Source organism: Anopheles coluzzii, chromosome 2 (assembly GCF_943734685.1).
Source record: "Anopheles coluzzii chromosome 2, AcolN3, whole genome shotgun sequence".
Taxonomy (NCBI): Eukaryota; Metazoa; Arthropoda; class Insecta; order Diptera; family Culicidae; genus Anopheles; species Anopheles coluzzii.
In genome coordinates this window covers 104,947,478-104,965,902 of record NC_064670.1, presented here as the reverse complement: position 1 = coordinate 104,965,902, position 18,425 = coordinate 104,947,478, and the positions used below count along the sequence as shown (strand labels likewise).

The 18,425-nt window shown below is 46.0% G+C and overlaps 1 protein-coding gene across 1 annotated transcript in view; it reads left to right on the top strand.

The window, feature by feature from the left end:
* The window catches only part of LOC120961609 (uncharacterized), a 273,949-nt gene that overhangs the window by 70,207 nt on the left and 185,317 nt on the right, over positions 1-18,425 (top strand). The window contains exon 3 of the mRNA XM_040385462.2: positions 3,712-4,014. Within this exon, the coding sequence (XP_040241396.2) occupies positions 3,712-4,014 (303 nt within the window). The remainder of the gene's footprint in view (positions 1-3,711; positions 4,015-18,425) is intronic.

The following is an 18,425-nucleotide window of genomic DNA, read 5'->3' as shown; positions in this document are numbered from 1 at the left end:
GAATTTCGTTAAAAATAGGTTACCGAGAACCACCTTATTATAGCACGTACTCGGTTGTAGGGTTGCACCGACGCGATCTCTTGAACGCACCCAGAGCCCCCCAGCAGCTGTCGATCGTTTGACGCGCTTGAAGGTGCGTTTCGGATCCGGATTTTCGGACGATCCGGCTGAGGGTCGCACGTCATCGGTAATGGCAGATTATTACGTAAACAATAGCATCCAGCAGCAGGGACGGCTGGACCAGCGCGAAGGTTCCCAATTTAACCGGGGATTATCCGGACACGATGGAACCGTAAAGTTCGTAATGTCCAATGCAACGCACGCGACTTCACCAAAAAAAAAGCCGTCGTTCCGAGGCACGCTTAATCTTGGTGTAATGAACGGTTTTCACTTTCGATGCGAACACTCAAGGTTCCTCGCCACGACGACGCTCTCTTGTGCTAGCCGGCGGGCGAGAATGGTAAGAATTCTATCCGTTTGCCGGGCGATTGGTGGTTGCGTAATGGGCTCGATACGTACAAACTGCACTATTGTCCACGGGTACTAGCACTCCCACACGGACTCTTTCCCCGGTCCGAAGAAGTTCAAGGTGAATGGACCGGGAGATGCAGAACTTTGGTGGCGCCAGTGATTGACAGCAATCGATCTAGTTCTTTTTTTTATGGCATGCGATGGAAAGTCAACCTACGCTGCTGCCTTCTTGCGACGGGCCGAAAGATCATGACCACAAGTAGGTAGGTGCGTAGTAGTAGCGTCACTCACCGCGTTAGATCTCAAAAACCTCAAAACAGTTATGAGTTGCGAAAGATCACCATTGACCCTGGTTCTTTCGATCTCTGCCTGAGGGGCGGGAGGGGGCGAAAATAATTGGAAGGTTTGATTTTTCGCGCCCGAAAGAACGTGAGATTCTTGAGCGTGTTGATGCTGGGACCGGCGGCTGAGGCAGCCATATTTGGCGAACCTTTTTGACACCCGTTAAATGTTGGAGCTATTTTTTGTATGTGGACCTCTTTCTCATTCTCTATCTCGGTAACGGTACTTTTTGGGAAGGGAAACACATTACTCTCTGCCTCATTCTCAGAACCGTGCGTTCCTAATGGTTCTAAAAATGGTATTCTGGCCCCGAAATGCCGAAATCGATCAGTGAGGCGGCGCTGACCACGGACGCGCCGGTACCGCGTGCCCGCCGGCACGCGAACCGTGTGCCAATTTCTGGGCCAATTTCTCACGCATGTACATGAACGCCCTGGCGTGTGCGTGTGCGAGTGGTTCGCTAAAAAGGTTATCAACATCTGTGGGTCGGGTTGTCTCCGCATGGCGGGAGGGTCACGGGACTTTTTTTGCCAGCACCGCAACGGAAGTGAGACAGAATTCGTTCGCGTCCGAAAATGAAAGACACCGATCGGTTTTAATTTATGGCCAGCGCTCGGCAATATTGGTCGGTCAATAAAGATAAGCTGTAGGGAGCGAAAGAAGAGGGAGGTGGAGGGAGGATCGCAGGTTCGCAGCGTCTCGGTTTGGCTGGGATAGAACGAGAACGAAAGGAACGCGACCATAAATAGTGACTTTATCTTGCGCGATTTCGTTGACAGTTTTGAGCATTCGAGGGAAAGGAAGTTGTTATAACCGTTTTCGAGCGAACCCGCGCGCCGATCGGTTGACCCGTGGAAGATAACCTCATAACGAGCGCTGGATTTTGTTGTTGTTGAAACTGGAAAGTTGTTGGGCGAATTTGCATGAATGAAGTAATCTAAGGTGAAGCAAATTTTGGGTCCAATTTATGGTAATTTAAACGTGTTTATGTTGATAAAAGAGCTACCTCAGTTTTGGAATAATTAGAACTTGTTATAAGCGAAACATTAGAGTGATTAGGAGATAGTTTAAAGTGCCGTTTGTCATCTAATTTTTAGAGCTCAAAAATTGGAAAAAAGCTCAAAAAATATATTATGATCATGTCAATACATTTTATTTAGCGTCACATTACGAGGATATAACAAAAAAAAATGTTTTAAAGAGTATTACATCTTCAAAGGCGAGTAGGCTAGACCGTAAGAACTATACAGTTTTTACTTGTTGAAACAAAATTGTTGGATGTGATTATAACAAAAAAGATAACACTATTAGACATCAGGAAACTCTGATTTAGATTCTTGAATCTGATTGAATCATCAAAGTGGATATCGGAATCTGAGTCTCTAATTTTGAGATTAATGAATCTTCAAAGTTTTATGAACAATTAGGGATTTATTACTATTTTCGAGTGTATGATTTTTTGTAAATTCTTCTTATTCTTATTCTTATTCTTCTTCTTCTTCTTCTTCTTCTTCTTCTTCTTCTTCTTATTCTTCTTCTTCGGCTCAACAACCGTTGTCCGTCTAGGCCTGTTTGTACTACTTGTGGGCTTGGCTTTCAGTGACTTATAGATTACCCTCCGTAGTATGATAGTCAGTACTATGTATGGCGACACGGTCCATTTGGGCTTGAACCCATGACGGGCATGTTGTTAAGTCGTACGAGCTGATGACTGTACTGCGAGATATACTTTTGTAGATTCATGATTCATTTGACTATATAAGCGATTTGAATAGGTTTTCATGTTTTCCTATGAAAGTATTGAAGTATTCCTTCCAGAGTTTCTTTTTTCGTAAGATCAGATTTACTCGTGTATTAGATACTACAAACATTGATATCGCTTTAGGAATATCCATAATAATAGCTTTAGATATCCATTAATCTCTATAAATAGTATGAGAATTTTGACTCCTTAGAGATTCATGTATTTTTGGAAATTCGATGAGAGACCAGAAACAAACACATCTGAAGTTTCACATCAATAAACCTTTATAAAAGATTCTTGAAGTACAACATTGAATATACCAACAAATATAAAGCAGTAACTTACTCACTTACTTCCATCAAGAATTAATCTGCAACAAATAAAATCCTCGAAAAGCTTTTCGTTTAGAACAGCGTTTTAGAACATTCTGTAACCACCACAGACACAACAGTGATCTAACTCCTACCAAGAATATCCAAAAGCAGAAACACAAACAGGGTGTGTGACTCACCGCAAAGGTGTGCGGTGCGCAAACAAATCCGCAAGGGTCAGAGCATACGCATTCTTCCATTACGCACGTACGCGCGCACCCCACGCCGGTGGAAAAAAGGGCCTACCCACCAGCCAGACCATCGGACCACCGACGAAGCCGTGTGTGATGTCGAGTAATATCAGCAATAAAACTGATCCCGTTCGTTTTGCATGTGTGTGTATGCATGAGAGTGTTCTGAATCGAACCACCGCTCGTCGCGCGCCACTCGACATGACATGAAATTGATTTCAGTTCAATTGCGCCCCGTTTTCAACGATGCCGGCGCAAAGTCCCAGACGATGGCACACAGCAAGAGTTCGATGACACTTTAATGTGTATTGATCGGTGGTGTGGTACGCCCGAAGATGCTTTTCTCTCTCTCCCCGCGAGGATCCTCCGGATATCGGGAACGTGCATAAATTTAAGCCCAACCCCTTTTCCCTGGACGGTGGACCCGGGCCAAAGATTCGTCCTGGCTCGGGTGATAAATGATGGGGGGTGGCGCGCCTGGTAGTTTGCAGCCTATTTATTCCTCTACCTCCGCTTCGGGGGTCTTCCATCAACCCATTTCTTACCCCTGCGCAACACACTAAAACACGTCGTGATCGATATTTCGTTTCAGATGCAGATGCAGTCGGATGCGCTACCGGACTGTGGGCTGACGGTGGGGCCGTTTGCGCCGACCGCAGCCGACCGTTTATCATCGGCGCACGGCGGTAGCGGCAGCATCGAGAGCCTGATCGACCATTACCTCGGGCCACTGTATCCGGACTACGCGGACCACACGCGCCCGATGCTGATCCGGCAGGCGCGCGATCTGCTCGTGTGCACATTTCACGGCGATCTGGAGCGGTTCGAGGGCGACTTCCTGCGTCCGGCCACCGATATCGTTCGCGAGCTGCGATGCGCTTATCAACGCGGCAAGGTAAGTAGCGGAGTGGGGAGGAAGAAATACCGTCGCTCACGGTGGGTTATTTTTCCTTCAGAGGCGCTTCGGTTCCAAGCGTATGTGGGTTATGTAATTTGCATAATTCGAAACGAGCGCTCTCTCGACAAAACCCGCCGGGAGTGTGTGTAGAACGTTACCGGGGTAGCAGAGAGAGAAAATAGGCCACATCCCGCAGCTGCCCCTATATGTATGTGTGTGTGTCTGTGTGCTCCAAAGCTCCAAAACTAGTTCATAGAGCCATCGGTGATGCGTTTGAGGCTCGGTGAGCTCTTAGCGTAGTTCCAAATCGCACCCGACTCGCCGGCAGAGCAGCACTGAGGATGATAGCGAAATCGCCTTTGGGCATGCGTCGTCGATCGTGCGGTGACCGTATCGTAAAGTAGCATGAAAAGGAAATGGGGTCCACTCATTAGCTGGACAGCGAGTGGGACAAGAATTTTATGTCGATCCCCCAGTGTTGAGCTGAGCTAATTTCGTTTGCGCAGGCAACGAAAACTCCGAATGGGAAACATTCCAATCGAAGGAGCTATTTTTCAACGACAGTTCAGTATGCCATTTGTGGAACAGTTTTTGGCGAGTTGGTTTTTTTTTTGGCTAAGGTGTTGAAGCGGGTTTTGCGTAATGATAAAGATTTGTTTTTGCACGATTAATAAAGCGGCAGGATATATTCGGGATATTAATCGTGGAAATGTGGAGCATGTGTGATAATTGGTGGTTTCGGCAGAATGGGAACATATTCGACTATATTGTTTTTTCTTTCTGTACAGGTAGAAATGCCAAAGGATCGTGTTAATTTGTCGTGCTTGTACTACCTTTCTTTGGTGTTAAAATCGATCACAAAAAATCCCGAGAATAGGTTGAGATTAGTCTTTTGTTCGTACTGCAGAAAGTTTAATATCCTGGGATTTTTTTATGCAGTCTTTAGTGTTAGTCTACATTTAAGTCTACATAATATTCACAACACAATTGCTACAATGATATTTCCATAATCAGTATAAATCTCAAACTTTTTTGTTGAATCACCTTAAACCGCTTCTACAGCTCTGGTAAAGCACTCCGATGCGATGGAAGTAAAAAGTAACCTACTTTGTAGAGGGACTGTGTCTGTTTACATATTTCAGGTTTTGTTACAGTCGCCAGCTCTGTCATGACTTGTGCCTTTCGTCGCTGGCTGTGTTTATTTGCTCTTGCTGAAAGTTCTCCTTATCAAACGCACACCACTTCACCTGATGCAACTGCTCTGCATTCTGTCGCTCGCACGTGCGACGGAAGCGAGAGGTTCATCGTCTCCAAAACAAGATGCTAGCTACCATAGGTCGAGCGGCGGCGGGTCTTGCCTGCAGCTCGCCACGAAGCAATCGCACCGTTGCTGCATGCGTGTAGAGGTTTATTTTTCATCACCATCACTTTGATGTATTATGCTTTAAAGCATTCTTGAAGATGATGACTTTCCTTTTTGCCACATTTCCCCGTTCGCCCTCCGGTTGAAACTTCTACAAAAAAACAAAATAAACCGATGACACCGCGATAACATGGCGCGAGTCAAGAACGATCTTACAGACCTTTGGCGTGTTGTGCAAGAGGAGAGGATCGTTCTCGGCATGTTATTGCTCTCTAAAAGCTGCTAGGGGACGCGCCAAGATTAATGAACCTGAAGAGAACGCACACCGGGCCCGTCCGACACTGCGACGGTTTGCTCCGGACGGTATATTTGCACAGGTCGTTTTCCGATGGTTGTAAGATAAGCGCGGCGAATCATCATTGCCCCCTGTTGTCGTCTTCAACATCCTCCGAAAAACCACACGACGATTCATCATCTCCGCACAGTGCGTTGGAGACAGAAAAAAAAGAGTGAGTGTGTGTGGCTTTTGTCGCCTGATAACATGCACATGTTGACGTCGTGCGTCGTCTTTGCTGTGCGTTTTATGCAAATAATAGCGTCACCGACGCGCCTGACATGCTTTGGAACTCGCTGGTAAAAATCCCTCAAGTTGGGCCTCTTTTTTTCTGGAGGAGAAGAATTTCCCTGCTCTGTTGAAGTTCAACGATCTGATGCTTTGGTTTTTTTTCTTGCTGTTACTTCATTGCCACAGTAAAAAGGCCTCAACTCTCCTTCAAATCCTCATGGATGCCGCACGCAGAGCGCAATGGAAGGGCGGCATTGTTGTGCTAAAACAATCGGTCATCGGTCGGTCGATGATTGCACACCATTGCATTTGGCTGCCATTTTGGTGTGGAGCGCGATGGTTCCGATCGGACACCAAACAATGGTGTCATCATTTATGTGGCCAAACTATGCACGGTGCATGTTTAGGACCGGCCAGCGCACACAACTACATTGTTCTTCGCATTTCGGTGTGGTATGCAGCATTTGTTTGGCTTTTGCGTTTCGGTGACTTGATCCGTTGACAAAACTGATCCTCGGATCTCGTCGCCTCGAGCCGCGACGAATTCTGGGAACGTCGGACCTTTGATCTTCGTGTGGCATTTCGGCACATGGACACGGTGCGAGGACGCGAATTGGCCACTCTGTCGCGGGCCAGATTGCCGATGGCCCGATAAAGTTTAACAACTCAGTTGGCATTTGACGAAGGCTGTTTTGTGTTGTTCGTATTGTTTAAAAATTGAAGGAATAAATTAAGACTACGGGAAATTGGTACATTGACAACGAAAAATCATTGGAAATTCTTCTCCCCCGAACGCTCTCCAACGCCTTGCATTCACAGAAATCGGTTATGTGCGTAGGATTAGCTCAAAGCCTCAATTACCAAGGGTAAGGCGTCTGATTGTGCTCACCCCGTCAGAAGACCCCGCATGACTTCTCTCCATTAGCCCACTGACTTGTCTGAACTATTTTATTAGCATATACTCCCAGCGCAAAAACGCGCAGACGATTTGTCACCGGCAAACACCCGTGACCGTGACAAATCGGCCTCATATGTGTCTGTGGCAAATTGTGCCTGACCCCGTTTGGGTCCTGCCCTTACGTGTCGCTCGCGATGCGTTTTGCAATTGAGGAAAGCGGAACTGTGTCTCCGATTTTGTACCATTTTCACCTGCTTTATCACCTCGACGATTGCTTGGTGCAACTATTAAACTGCATCGGGCAGCGTATATTCGCACGCGACCAAGAGGAAGAGGAGAGCGAGTATGTGTGAGATAAGGGACAGGGACCTGTACGGGAAATAAAATAATTACTATAACTGTTGTTTAATTGAGCCATTTCACACCTGTCGCTTAGATAGTTTTGAGCCTTTTTTGTTGCCTTGCATCAAGCGTGGTTCGAGAGTGGTTTTTGTAGACATAAATGCACGAGCGAGAGATGCATTCCAGAAGAGCAGCACAATCTGTACATGGAAAGCGGAAAGCCTGAGCTGTCGAACCGTGTCCCAGCGGAGGATTAGACCAAGCAAAAAAAAAATCGTATTTATGGAGAGCCTCGTGGGCAGGCAGTACAGAGAACAGGTGGATTTATATTGCCATTGGCAGACACTGTGACTGGGGGTATTTATTTATTGATCGATCGAGCCTAAGCTCTGCACACGATCCTGTGCCGTGTGGAGCGCAGTTTAGCGTGGAGAAAATCCGCTAAGCATTCAATCGCTCCATAACTCATCGCCCGAGGTCCCTGCGGGACTGAGTGGCATTTTGTCACACATGATGCGGGTACGATAACAGCGTACGAGCGAGGTGCGTTAGATAAGCTGGACGGCTATGCCCAAGATCCAAGAGTGCACTGCGGGAGTTGCCCATCGTTGCTGCACGGTGGATAAGCAGACGAGCAGCTCGATAAATTAATGATAATTATTATTTGCACCACGTCGCCGCAGTGAAGATATTTATACGTGTTGTGATAGCGATCGTGTAATCCATGGTTAAGAGATTTTCAAGGAAAAACTGGAAGGAAAGTCTCTTCTTGGAGGAAAGCTTCCATCGACCGAATCCGTCCTGGTCAGAGTTAATTTGTTCGTTGAAGTGAGCTCGTATGGTGCGGGACCGTATGGGAAGCTATTTGTCACTGTGCGATTTCAGCAATGTTGTGAAGAGCGGGTCTGCCGGGAAAAGGTCTTACGCGGTGATGTGTTTGTGCTGTGTTGCGAGGGAGAAATTTATTGCCGCATCGTGCATAGAAACGGTAGACGGCGCGTGTTTGATTGGATTAGGCACGGTAGCTTCTGTTGCAGGTATAGTAGTATAGTCCCAGAAGAAAGTGTTTGACAAGGATATAAAAATGAAAGGACTTTTTGTATGATTTCCCTGTCAATTGTTTCATATAGAGGACAATTTCCTTACAATCGTTCCTTACAGCGAGAGTTTTCTCTCGCCGAAAAGCAATAAATCTTTGAATGTGGTTGAAAAAGCATAGCAAAAGGTTTTATTGGAATTGCAGGACGAGGGTATCGAATCCTGATTTATTTTACATTTCAAAGTCTGAAAGTAAATTGTTGGCGTCTTTAGAAATAATATGTAAAATGAATGTGCTGAGCAGTATACTTACAGATCATATGTTCCGAGAACTATTGAAAGAGAAGAACTCTTTTAGGCGATTTTCCCAAATAATATGCAATGCCTGGGAATCAGTAATCATGATGATGATGATGATTCCGATTCTTCAATTTATTTACAAGATACGTACTATAAACGTCACTGAAGATAAAAGGATTTATTCAGAATCGACTATCTTAATAGTTTTGTTCCTGTTTGTTGTAGTCTTCGTTTTACCAATGATCATTTTGAAATCTCCAGAAAATCTAATAAACAAATCATGCCGTTAACGAATCCAAGACATTACCCATTTCATCGAAATAATTCACTCTACGCTCATGGATGAATGCCGTCTAACTTGAGGAACATCAATACCGACAACCGAACATTATCCAAGTCAAAAAGAGGGAAGAAACTCCCTGCCCATAGATAATTTCTGGAAGAAAATAAATTTCTCCCTGCCCATAGATAAACAACAACCTGTCCCCGGTACTGATAGTGCCCGAGGATCAAAACCCTCACTCACATCCGTCCGGAAGAAAGGAAGAGCACGCTCGAACGCCGCTAAACCAACATCGTCGCGGTATATGATTATGCGTTCGCTGTCGTTGCCTAAGGCAGGAACATTGAAGCATTGAAGTATTGAAGGAGACGTCAAGAACAGAAGATGTGCTTTGGTGTGGCTTTGGTGATGATGCGCGTTCTTTGAGGCCAAGGGCTAGAAAGAGACGGTTGGTGAAGGGACCGTTTGCTTCAACCGTGCGGGAAATGTCATACAAGTGAGGATAATTTTAATAACAAGCATAGCGAACGATCGTCCGTCCCACCTTCTGGTAGAAGTTTGAAGATCGACAGCGCCGGAACACAAACCGGGATGGGTAAGTATATAGCCCGCGCGACCGGTCGCGTCGGTGTGTGTGGTCGATTATGGGGTAATTTTCATTAATGATCGTTCTCACCTTTAACGGATCTTGGTCCCACAGCATCTCCCCCCTGCATCTTCATGTCCTTCCGGCGTGGTTTTGATTCCTTTATTTGATGTTGGTCCGACGGTCCGGGTGTTTTATTCGCCGACGTGAAGCGTGCGCCTTCATTCTTCATTCTTAGACACTTCACACTTCCTGCGGTGTCTGGGTTTGTGTTCTAGACGGCGTGCGCGCGCACAAGCATTTGATTATGCTGTTCAAAGATTGAGCCCTGTAGAAGGAATGGGATAGCGAGGAGGTGTTAAAAACATAGAATTGGGTCATTTTAATAGATGGTCTAGCTCATTAAAACTTTTGTTCTTGCTCGAACGAAAAAGGGTGCCGCTCTAGGAGGGACCTTTGGATCAGGCTTCAATCGACGGAGCATCCAATTCCGCTGGCCAAGATTGAGCTGCACCGCATACGGACGGTGAAATCGGACGGCGCTCCTGGCTGCCCGCTCGACTTGGTACGTTTTCTCCTCCGGTGCGCTGATTGACTTTTTATTGATCGATAAATCTTACCACAATTTGATCGTCGGTCGAATTCTGACCCACCGCGAACGCTTGGTAGGTATGGCCCTTTACAACGTCTCGTGTACCGGGATGGGGGAAACTTAGTAACAAAACGACAGCAAAACTCAGAAAAACAAAAAAAAAACATCATCCCTTTGAATTCAAGACACTTTAAGACCACTCGACCAGTTGGGTGACTCGCCGCCGGTTTGGTTGCGGCCGGTGGGTTCTAGTGGCTTCCTCGATTAGGCCACATAAAAATCGTGTTGTTCGGTTCAGATTTCGATGCTCCTCGTATCGACTACCTCCCCACGGACGACCGTCCGTTTTTTTGTGGGTCAGAATGAATTTATGAGCCTTCGGCGTCGGTGCGCTCGGGTCGGAATCGATCGAACGGAGAAGGAGATGTCTGCCAAACGGAACGGCAAGTTCGAAGTGACCACAGCTGGTCCGGGGTGGACCGCTGGCTTTTTGGGCGTAGTTCCCACCGTGCTCATTCTTCGCATTTCGATTCGCGCGCGCTCTTTCTCTCTCTCTCCCCCCTGTTTGTTCGTATCTCCAGCGGACAATCATACCGCCACTTCCGTTTCGAATGGGGAGACTCGATGCGCTTGTAGCAACCAAAATTACAGGTCTACCAGGTAAATTATGTCAACAATAAGTTAACGAAATTATTCGATCCGTTGTCCGCCGCCGGTATGCATCGCCGATCTTCTCTCTTTCTCAAATTAGTTGTTTTTCCTCAACGTTGAAGAAGAAATCTCAACGAGACCTTAGCCTCGAGTGTTCGATCCTGCTCACACTCCTCACTCTTACATCGTTAGGCTCTGATTGAGGTTGAAGTTGAAGCTGTGCGGAGTCCACGTGAGCCTCGGGTCAAGACACAGGCTGCAAATTGCTAAACAGAGAGCGGGTGCATGATGCTAGTAACAACGCAAAAAAGCAGGTCGCAGGAAATCATAAACGCAAGAGAGCCATGCCCCCATGCTGCATCTCTACTCCCGGTCACGATCGTTTAGAGTTATGAACCGATAGGGCAAGCCCCGGCAATCGGTCAATAATAAAGCTCTCCCGTACACGGGCTTGCGTAGTTCGCACGCGCTTAAATTACAATAAGTGTATGATTTATGATCATTGTGCGCGAACGCAAACGGAACGACCCGCCACCGGGGTTGATGCGCTACTTTTCGAGCGTTTTATTTATTGACAAAAGTTTAATCGAGCTCTGGTGGTGGTGGTGGTGGTGGTGTGGCCTTACTGCCCAGCGGGATGTTGTGCTGACCGACAACGATCAGGGTAATGTAGTTTTTTTTGTGGTGGTTGCTTTTAATTTCCGTTTTATCTGGAGGTTCGGAGGGTTGTACAGGTTTTGGGCGAACTTCATTAAGATCGTATAAAATTGATTAAATTGTTTTATTTTTTTAACTGGAATTTCATATCATTTTTAGTAGCCCACGGCGAACTTGTTTGCAGAAAGTTATTGTCTCGATGATCTGCAGCTTAATCTCTCCACCTGTTAGTGCACGTTTAAGTACTCTAAAATAGTTTTCGAATGAAATCTTGATTTTTAAACTCAATAAATCAATCAAGCTTTCCTTGTTGAAGAAAAATACTCTTTTTAAAGGATCTCTGAGGGGAACTCTTCACAACGCTGATAAGAATTGACTCACGACGCTTCTTTGGTGGAATCTTTCATAAAAATCTTTCCCGCCTTTCCCCCGTTGGGCACCACCGCACCCGGTCGCAAGGGGCAGTAGCATTAATTTATAGTCTTCAACGCAGGTAATTACACATTGGCGACGAGGTTAAACGCATTCGATGATGAATTGCTTCCCAGATTGATTTGGCCCGGAACCGGTCGGCACATGGCTTTTGCATGCTGGCGGCAGTGGTACACACTGCTGCACGGGTTTGCATGCTGGTTTTTCTGCTTACCACGAATGCCCATGCACTTGTCCCTGACATTGGTCACGCATCGGGCTCGAGAGGACAAGAGAGATGTGTTATTGGCTTCTTTTTTTTTGTTGAAGCCTCTTACACATGCAATCGCATTTCGCACGTATCTTTCCACTGGAGCTAATAATAAAGCTTACCAAGGATAGGTTCGGTGAGATCTTTTGCTGGTGTCGTTTTATGTTAAAAATAATTTTGATTAATAAATAATTGTGTAATTCGTCTGGAATATCATCTCATTATTCTATTTCTGCTTTTGTTTCTTTACCCATCTTCGCCGTCATTCTTCTATGATGGGATGGTCTCATTAGCTGCAGAATACACACATTCCATATTAGGATACATCAACCTTTCGCCATGTTGCTCGTTCCCCACTTAACCCATCCTAGATCGGGTGCATTCTTTCGCCAGCACCACTATCGGGATGTTACGCACGCCGGCAACTGCTGTTACGGCATCGGGCGGCGCGATCTCGTTCACTACTTTTATTGTACACCGCGCCCCGTTTGGCAGAAGCAGCCTTCATTATTATCGCATTGATAGGGTCACCATTAATCAAAGTAAATGTCAGGGCAAATGTGAAGATAGTAATTAGTCAAACTTTCAACCGGCGAACAATTAACCAGGGCCAATGAGCGGACCGTGGATTGAAAGGGTGCTGTTATTCATTCAAGGGACAGAGCGCGGGAAAGGGGAAGTTTCATCCGATACCACGGTGCACACCGGGCTGACAAATGCGTCACAGCCGCATAATTTGTACATTTAAATACATTAAAACTGATGTGGTGTGGTGGCGGCGGGGGACTGTGTTATGATTTTGTTACCCTTTTTCAACCCACCGACACTGACGTGTGAAAGATTGACCGGGAACGACAAGCGGGCCCATTCCGATCGGGCTAAAGGTGAACTTCAGTGCCTCTCAAAGCGTTCGTGTCGGAACAGATCACACACGCACACATGCAACTGCGAGAAGAAATGATCAAAAGCTCCGGACGGGCACTGCACAATGCCAATCCGTGCGGTGCAATTTTACCGGCAAAAAACATTATCTCATCCATTTCATCGTACTCCACATCACCTCCGGGCAAGAAGCGGGCAATGTAAGACAATGTTTGAAATCGTTAAAGAATCAAAATGTAATCAGGGGAGAGGTGAAAGACAATAGCCGCCGTTCGTCAATTAAATTTGATTAATTGTTGTCTTTTCTTCTTGCTTTAGATGCGATTTGATTTCGTGCGCTTGTTTTGCGTGCACTAGGCATTAGGTACACCGATTGCATCAGCAGCAGCATCAGCAGTGGCAGCAATGTGTCAGTTTTGCCAAAAACGCAAAAGGTGCGAGCGAGGTTCGTCGCTTGCCGCGCGTTTTAGTTTTTTCCCCATTTCATCAGCTGCCGGGCACGCTCTCCGGTAGATTCATCTGCATTTGAGCGACGTTTGGTGCGTTTTTTAAAATAGCTTTGTGAGTGAAATGGAAAACGATGGCTTTAACTGGATGCTTGATTGCTGGTGGAGCTTTCCATTTCAGCCAGACAACCTTATTCCTTATCGCGGTGTTCGTATCTTTCGTTTCTGCAAACAAAAGCCTACCGGTTGTGTGCGTGTGGTTTAGTGACCTCGTCTCGAGAACGCTACAACAATCATTTAACGACGCTGTGCGCCTTCACTGTGTCCTGGTTCCCTTCTTGTCCTTACCTTTTGTGCTTTTCGGAAGGACGATAATTATGTATGCGTTAAGGGCAGCCTTTAAATTGCACTCGAATCGGTCGAAATCGATGCAGTGGTAAAAAATTATACCCACCGTCAATCAGCTGCAAACGAAGCAAGAAATGAAACCTCAAGATTCTGGTTTTTGGTGTTCCCCTCTTGGTTCGCCCCCCCCCCCCCCCCCATCAACAGTCCCCAAGGGGACAGACGGAATCAGCCGGAATTGGTCCAATTTGGGGAAGTTTCCGAAATTATACTTATCCTCATGTTGGGGAGCAGCGCGTTTTGTACCGCGCAGCGACTAAAAGGACGCGAAGATGACGCTAATTGTCCCGCACGAGTGACGCTAATTGGCCACCCTGCTTGTTGGCGGGACCCGCGAAGGGTGCCAAAGATTACTTTGTGCTTAAAGCTTTGCAATCAAGCCTATTGCCGGATGGAAGAGATGCTCTAGAATCGGGAAGTGCATCACTTACGGCTTGAACATGAACAAATTTTATTAATGTTGCATGTTTCTTCAAAAGTATGATTTTAATGTATCTTGAACACTGTTGGCCTTCTGGAACCTTAAATAGAATTTTCAAAATATAATCAATGAAGATGTTGACTCCACTGTATTTTAGTTAAGCTCCTCCTGTAATCTATATTTCATATTTGTTTAGACGCAAATTATTCAAATAGTTTTCTTCAGCTTATTATCCACTCAGCAACGTGTTATTATGCTTTCCCTGCCTGTATACATAATTTTGCGCTACAAGTATTGAAATCCACCCGTCTTCTAATGATGCGTGTGGTCTATGCATCCTCATGACGTATAATTTGCCTCTACTTTGAATAATCTTGTTAGCATCTGCTAGCATTAGCACCATACAATTGGGCGCAACAAACTGTTTCAAATGCAACCAAAAACCTTTGAAGAGGGCCTATTATTACGTGAACACGCTGATAATAAGATTGATCCTTACGCGGAATGAAGCCACAACGCAGCGCGGTGGCAAAGAAGAAACATCGAGCCCTCGTAGGTCCCCGAAGCCACAACATTGTACCGTGTCCTAAAGGGCTACAAAACGCCGACACTGAAATGATTAATGTACACGCAGCCAAGACGGTGTTTTGTACCAAAACACCAAAGAGCCCGCGGTCCAGCTTGTGTGTGCCGAAGGGTTGCAGCGTTTCTTTTTAACCTTTTTGCAATGTTTGGTTGCGCCGCTTAAATAATGCCATCTTTGCTGTTGCAGCAGTATGAAGTGAAAGACCGTTTCCCGTATCAATGGCGGGGCTTGTTGATATAAATGAAGAAATTAGCACCCGTTGACAGTGAAACGAATGTTGCGTTGCATTGGGGCGACGCTGCAAGCGCAACGGAAGGAAAGGTGGCGCGCAAAAAGTGCATCAACTGCACTCGATTACCGAGACCCCATCGGAACATCGGGCTAGTTTATTTTCCCAGGCCGAGCTGAACAACATTGTCGAGCTGAAAAGAGTGCGCGCGCGCGCGCGTGTGTGTAGGCCGTTTGGTGTGGTTTGGCCGGCCCGGATACGAGCGCCGTGATTAGATTATTGCGTGTTGACTCCCGTTTTGCTTTTGCGGTTGCGCGCTGGTAAGGGATGGCGCTGTCGCGCGGTCAGTTGCGGGGATGTCTTCAAAGGTGGGGAGTTCTCATGTGGCTGCCGGTTTGCTTTGCGACCCTTCTGGTTCGTTTACGGACATTTGTTGCTCGAGATTCAATCGAATCCCCGCGCGATGGTGACGGTTTAGCGAGAACGACAAATCGCCTATTTGTTTGACATTAGTTTAGATTAGCTGTCAAAGCCATGTATGTATGGAGGCCGCCGGATGTGTGGATAGGCAAATGGTATGCAGCTTCATGGGTGATCCTGTGCATCAGTGGCAGTTCTCGTTGATTGGGTTCATTTAAACCGAGCATGCTTTTAGTAGAACTCGTTGCAATGGTGAAAAACAAAACAGAGATAAACTTGTTCTAGTTACGTTGTTTGAGGTTTGTTTGTAGTTTGCTTTGAAGATGAAACGTTAAATTGATACCTTTAAAGCTTTATTTGCATATGCATTAACGTTGGCATTAAAATATTTACTTTTATTTGAAAGGGTATAGACAAAAAAGTCTAAGACAAATAATTGCTGTTCATAAACTTTTCTTATAATGTTACTATTCAAGGATACTTGCAAAATAGAAACTACGACCTTGCGAGCAGCATTCCCTCAGTTATCCGGAATTTTCGCCATGGCAGACGAAGACATGAGTGTAGGCATGTTCTTAAGTTCCTTCCTTCGATTTTTATCAATTCTTCACCAGTTTTCATGACAAAATTGTTGGAGTACGCGCCACGTTGGGCCAGAAATTCTCCATCGGACGCAGCTGGGAGATGTTAGACCGGTTCACTGTCTGGGATGTCACATAGAAATACCGTCGCTTCAGTGCCTAAATTATTCGCTTCAAGTTATGGCGTCATTGCTTGCCACTGCAAACCTAGTGTATGCGATTTCCTTTTCCTGATATGTATGTTCATGGTTCTCAGGTACTTTTTCTCTGCTTTGGCCGGTTGCATCGACATTCCGGCCAAGCGAACGCAGCGATGTAGCAACTTTTCGCTAGATTTTCATTTTCAGCATCCTTAGAAGCTTCTTGTCGCTCAGGTCGCATCGTCATTCATTTAGAATCGGGCTTTCTTTCGATGCGCTTACTGTTGTGTACGAGTGCCAAAATGGTGTAGATGAAATGGTCTTATTCGACGTCCACGAACTGCCGCACGATGTTCGGTTTCATCGTGGCGTGGCGCCTTTCTTTGATTGCACACGCTTCTAAACGAAGTTTCATCATTTTTTTGGCCATCACTGTCACTCATGGGATACTATTATTTAAAGTTATGTTAATACAAAATTTAACATATTAATTTATACTGGTACAGATAAACCCATGAAAAACTGACTGATTTTGTTCTTTTTTTATGCAAACGTTACATAAAATCACAATATAATTCTACAAAGATGTAACAAATACAGCTAAACAATGTTTGTATTCAGTTATTTATCAGTAACAAACAGTTTGTCAATAAACTGCTGAATAATTCGAATAGCTTAAATCAATTGCTTGATAATCGCCCACACTACCGCAGTATATCACATTACAATACCATATTCCCAAGATGGTACCATCCAGTACTTACACTGCAAATCACCCCAAAAAACATTACCCTTATTGGGCACGAATGATGTGCTAATTCAGCTGTATGCCACCACCAACGACGACAACTCTCCTCCCCGACAGCAAGCCACATCAGGTGCGTGTGCCACCCCTTTTATTCCCGGAACACGGAATTCTTCCCCGTTTGCTAGCTTTGTGCGCCTTTCTTTGGGTGCACATACCGATGAACCGTGCTGCAACTTCGTGCACAACATACCGTTTCGCCAAAACCTGCGTCCAAACCGGCTCGCAATAATGAGCCAATCAAACTGCCATCATGCTCGGGTGGCCGCCGCCGTTCCATGTGGTTCGAGCGGGCGCGGTTCCTGCCGGCAGCAGCAGCGTACGCGGGTGATCATCCCTCCCGTTTTTTTTTTGCAAAGTCTTCCAGCTTAAAAGGAAGCAACTGGTGGTGGAAACTTCGCAACCAGCATCATGCAGCACGCTGATGCATTATGAATTGCACACAATTATTTTGATTAGATCATTTTACCGCACGAAAGGAGAAGAAAGGGGAGATGTTTTGTTTATGCTGAAAACATACATCCTTGCCACCCACTGATACCATGATGCGATGAGTTCGTGTGTCCGGTCGAGGCTACAAAATGCTGGCAATGGGACAAACGGGAATTGGCAACAATTGGCAGGCTCTTTGCGTGCTTAAGTTGTGTTTGCTACTAGCTACCCTTGGCTGGGTGTCTTGTTACGGGCATCTCCCAGGGAGGATCAATTTAAAGGGTTTTATTGCGAAAGAAGATCCTCACGCAATGCGGGATCATCCGCAGCGGCGTGTCTCTGCCAATTGGGCCGCCAAATACCCGCTCGAAAGCCGTGCCATGCCAAATGCCGCCCAGCTACTGCGGGAACAGTGTGTGCGATGCATGCAAACGCAAAACAAATAAACCCATTACACCCGATCACCACAATAGATTCGTCATTCTTGGCATGCTGGTAGCGAGCGAGCAAGCGTGAAATAACAAGCCAGGCAATAAGAATAACAACAACGCCATGTGATGAAGCGAACTCAGAAAGACAAATGGGTTGCATATTAAATTTGTCAATGATGAGCATATTAAACCATAATTCATCACGACGAACCGTGGAACCGGGGAGGCTCATCCGTGGGTAGCGCACGCTGAATTTAGCAGGTTAGCGCATTTGATCAATCTAATCGCCAGACTGCTCACCGCATGACACCGCGAAGGAGAAAGGCGCCGATTGCTTCATTTACAGCGGTACACAGGGGTTCGTCGCTTACAAATTATCGACATTTGATTGGCAATCAAGTGGAGAAGGATAAGCGACGATCAGTGTCTTCCGCTACCAGCAGGTGTGTTTGTGTGTGTGTTTGGGCACCTTTTTTGCGTTAAATCAAACGGATTGCGCGTCCACTATCGTTAGCAGCTTCAACGGCACTGCTTGGATCAAATGGTGGAGGTCAAACCGCCGTCGCACGCTGGAATGTATGGCTGGCTATTTTATAGCTTTCGATCGATTTATTAGTACTCCCGCTATGATTTACCACTTCAAACAGCGGCACGGAGTGGGTCGGGGGTTTTG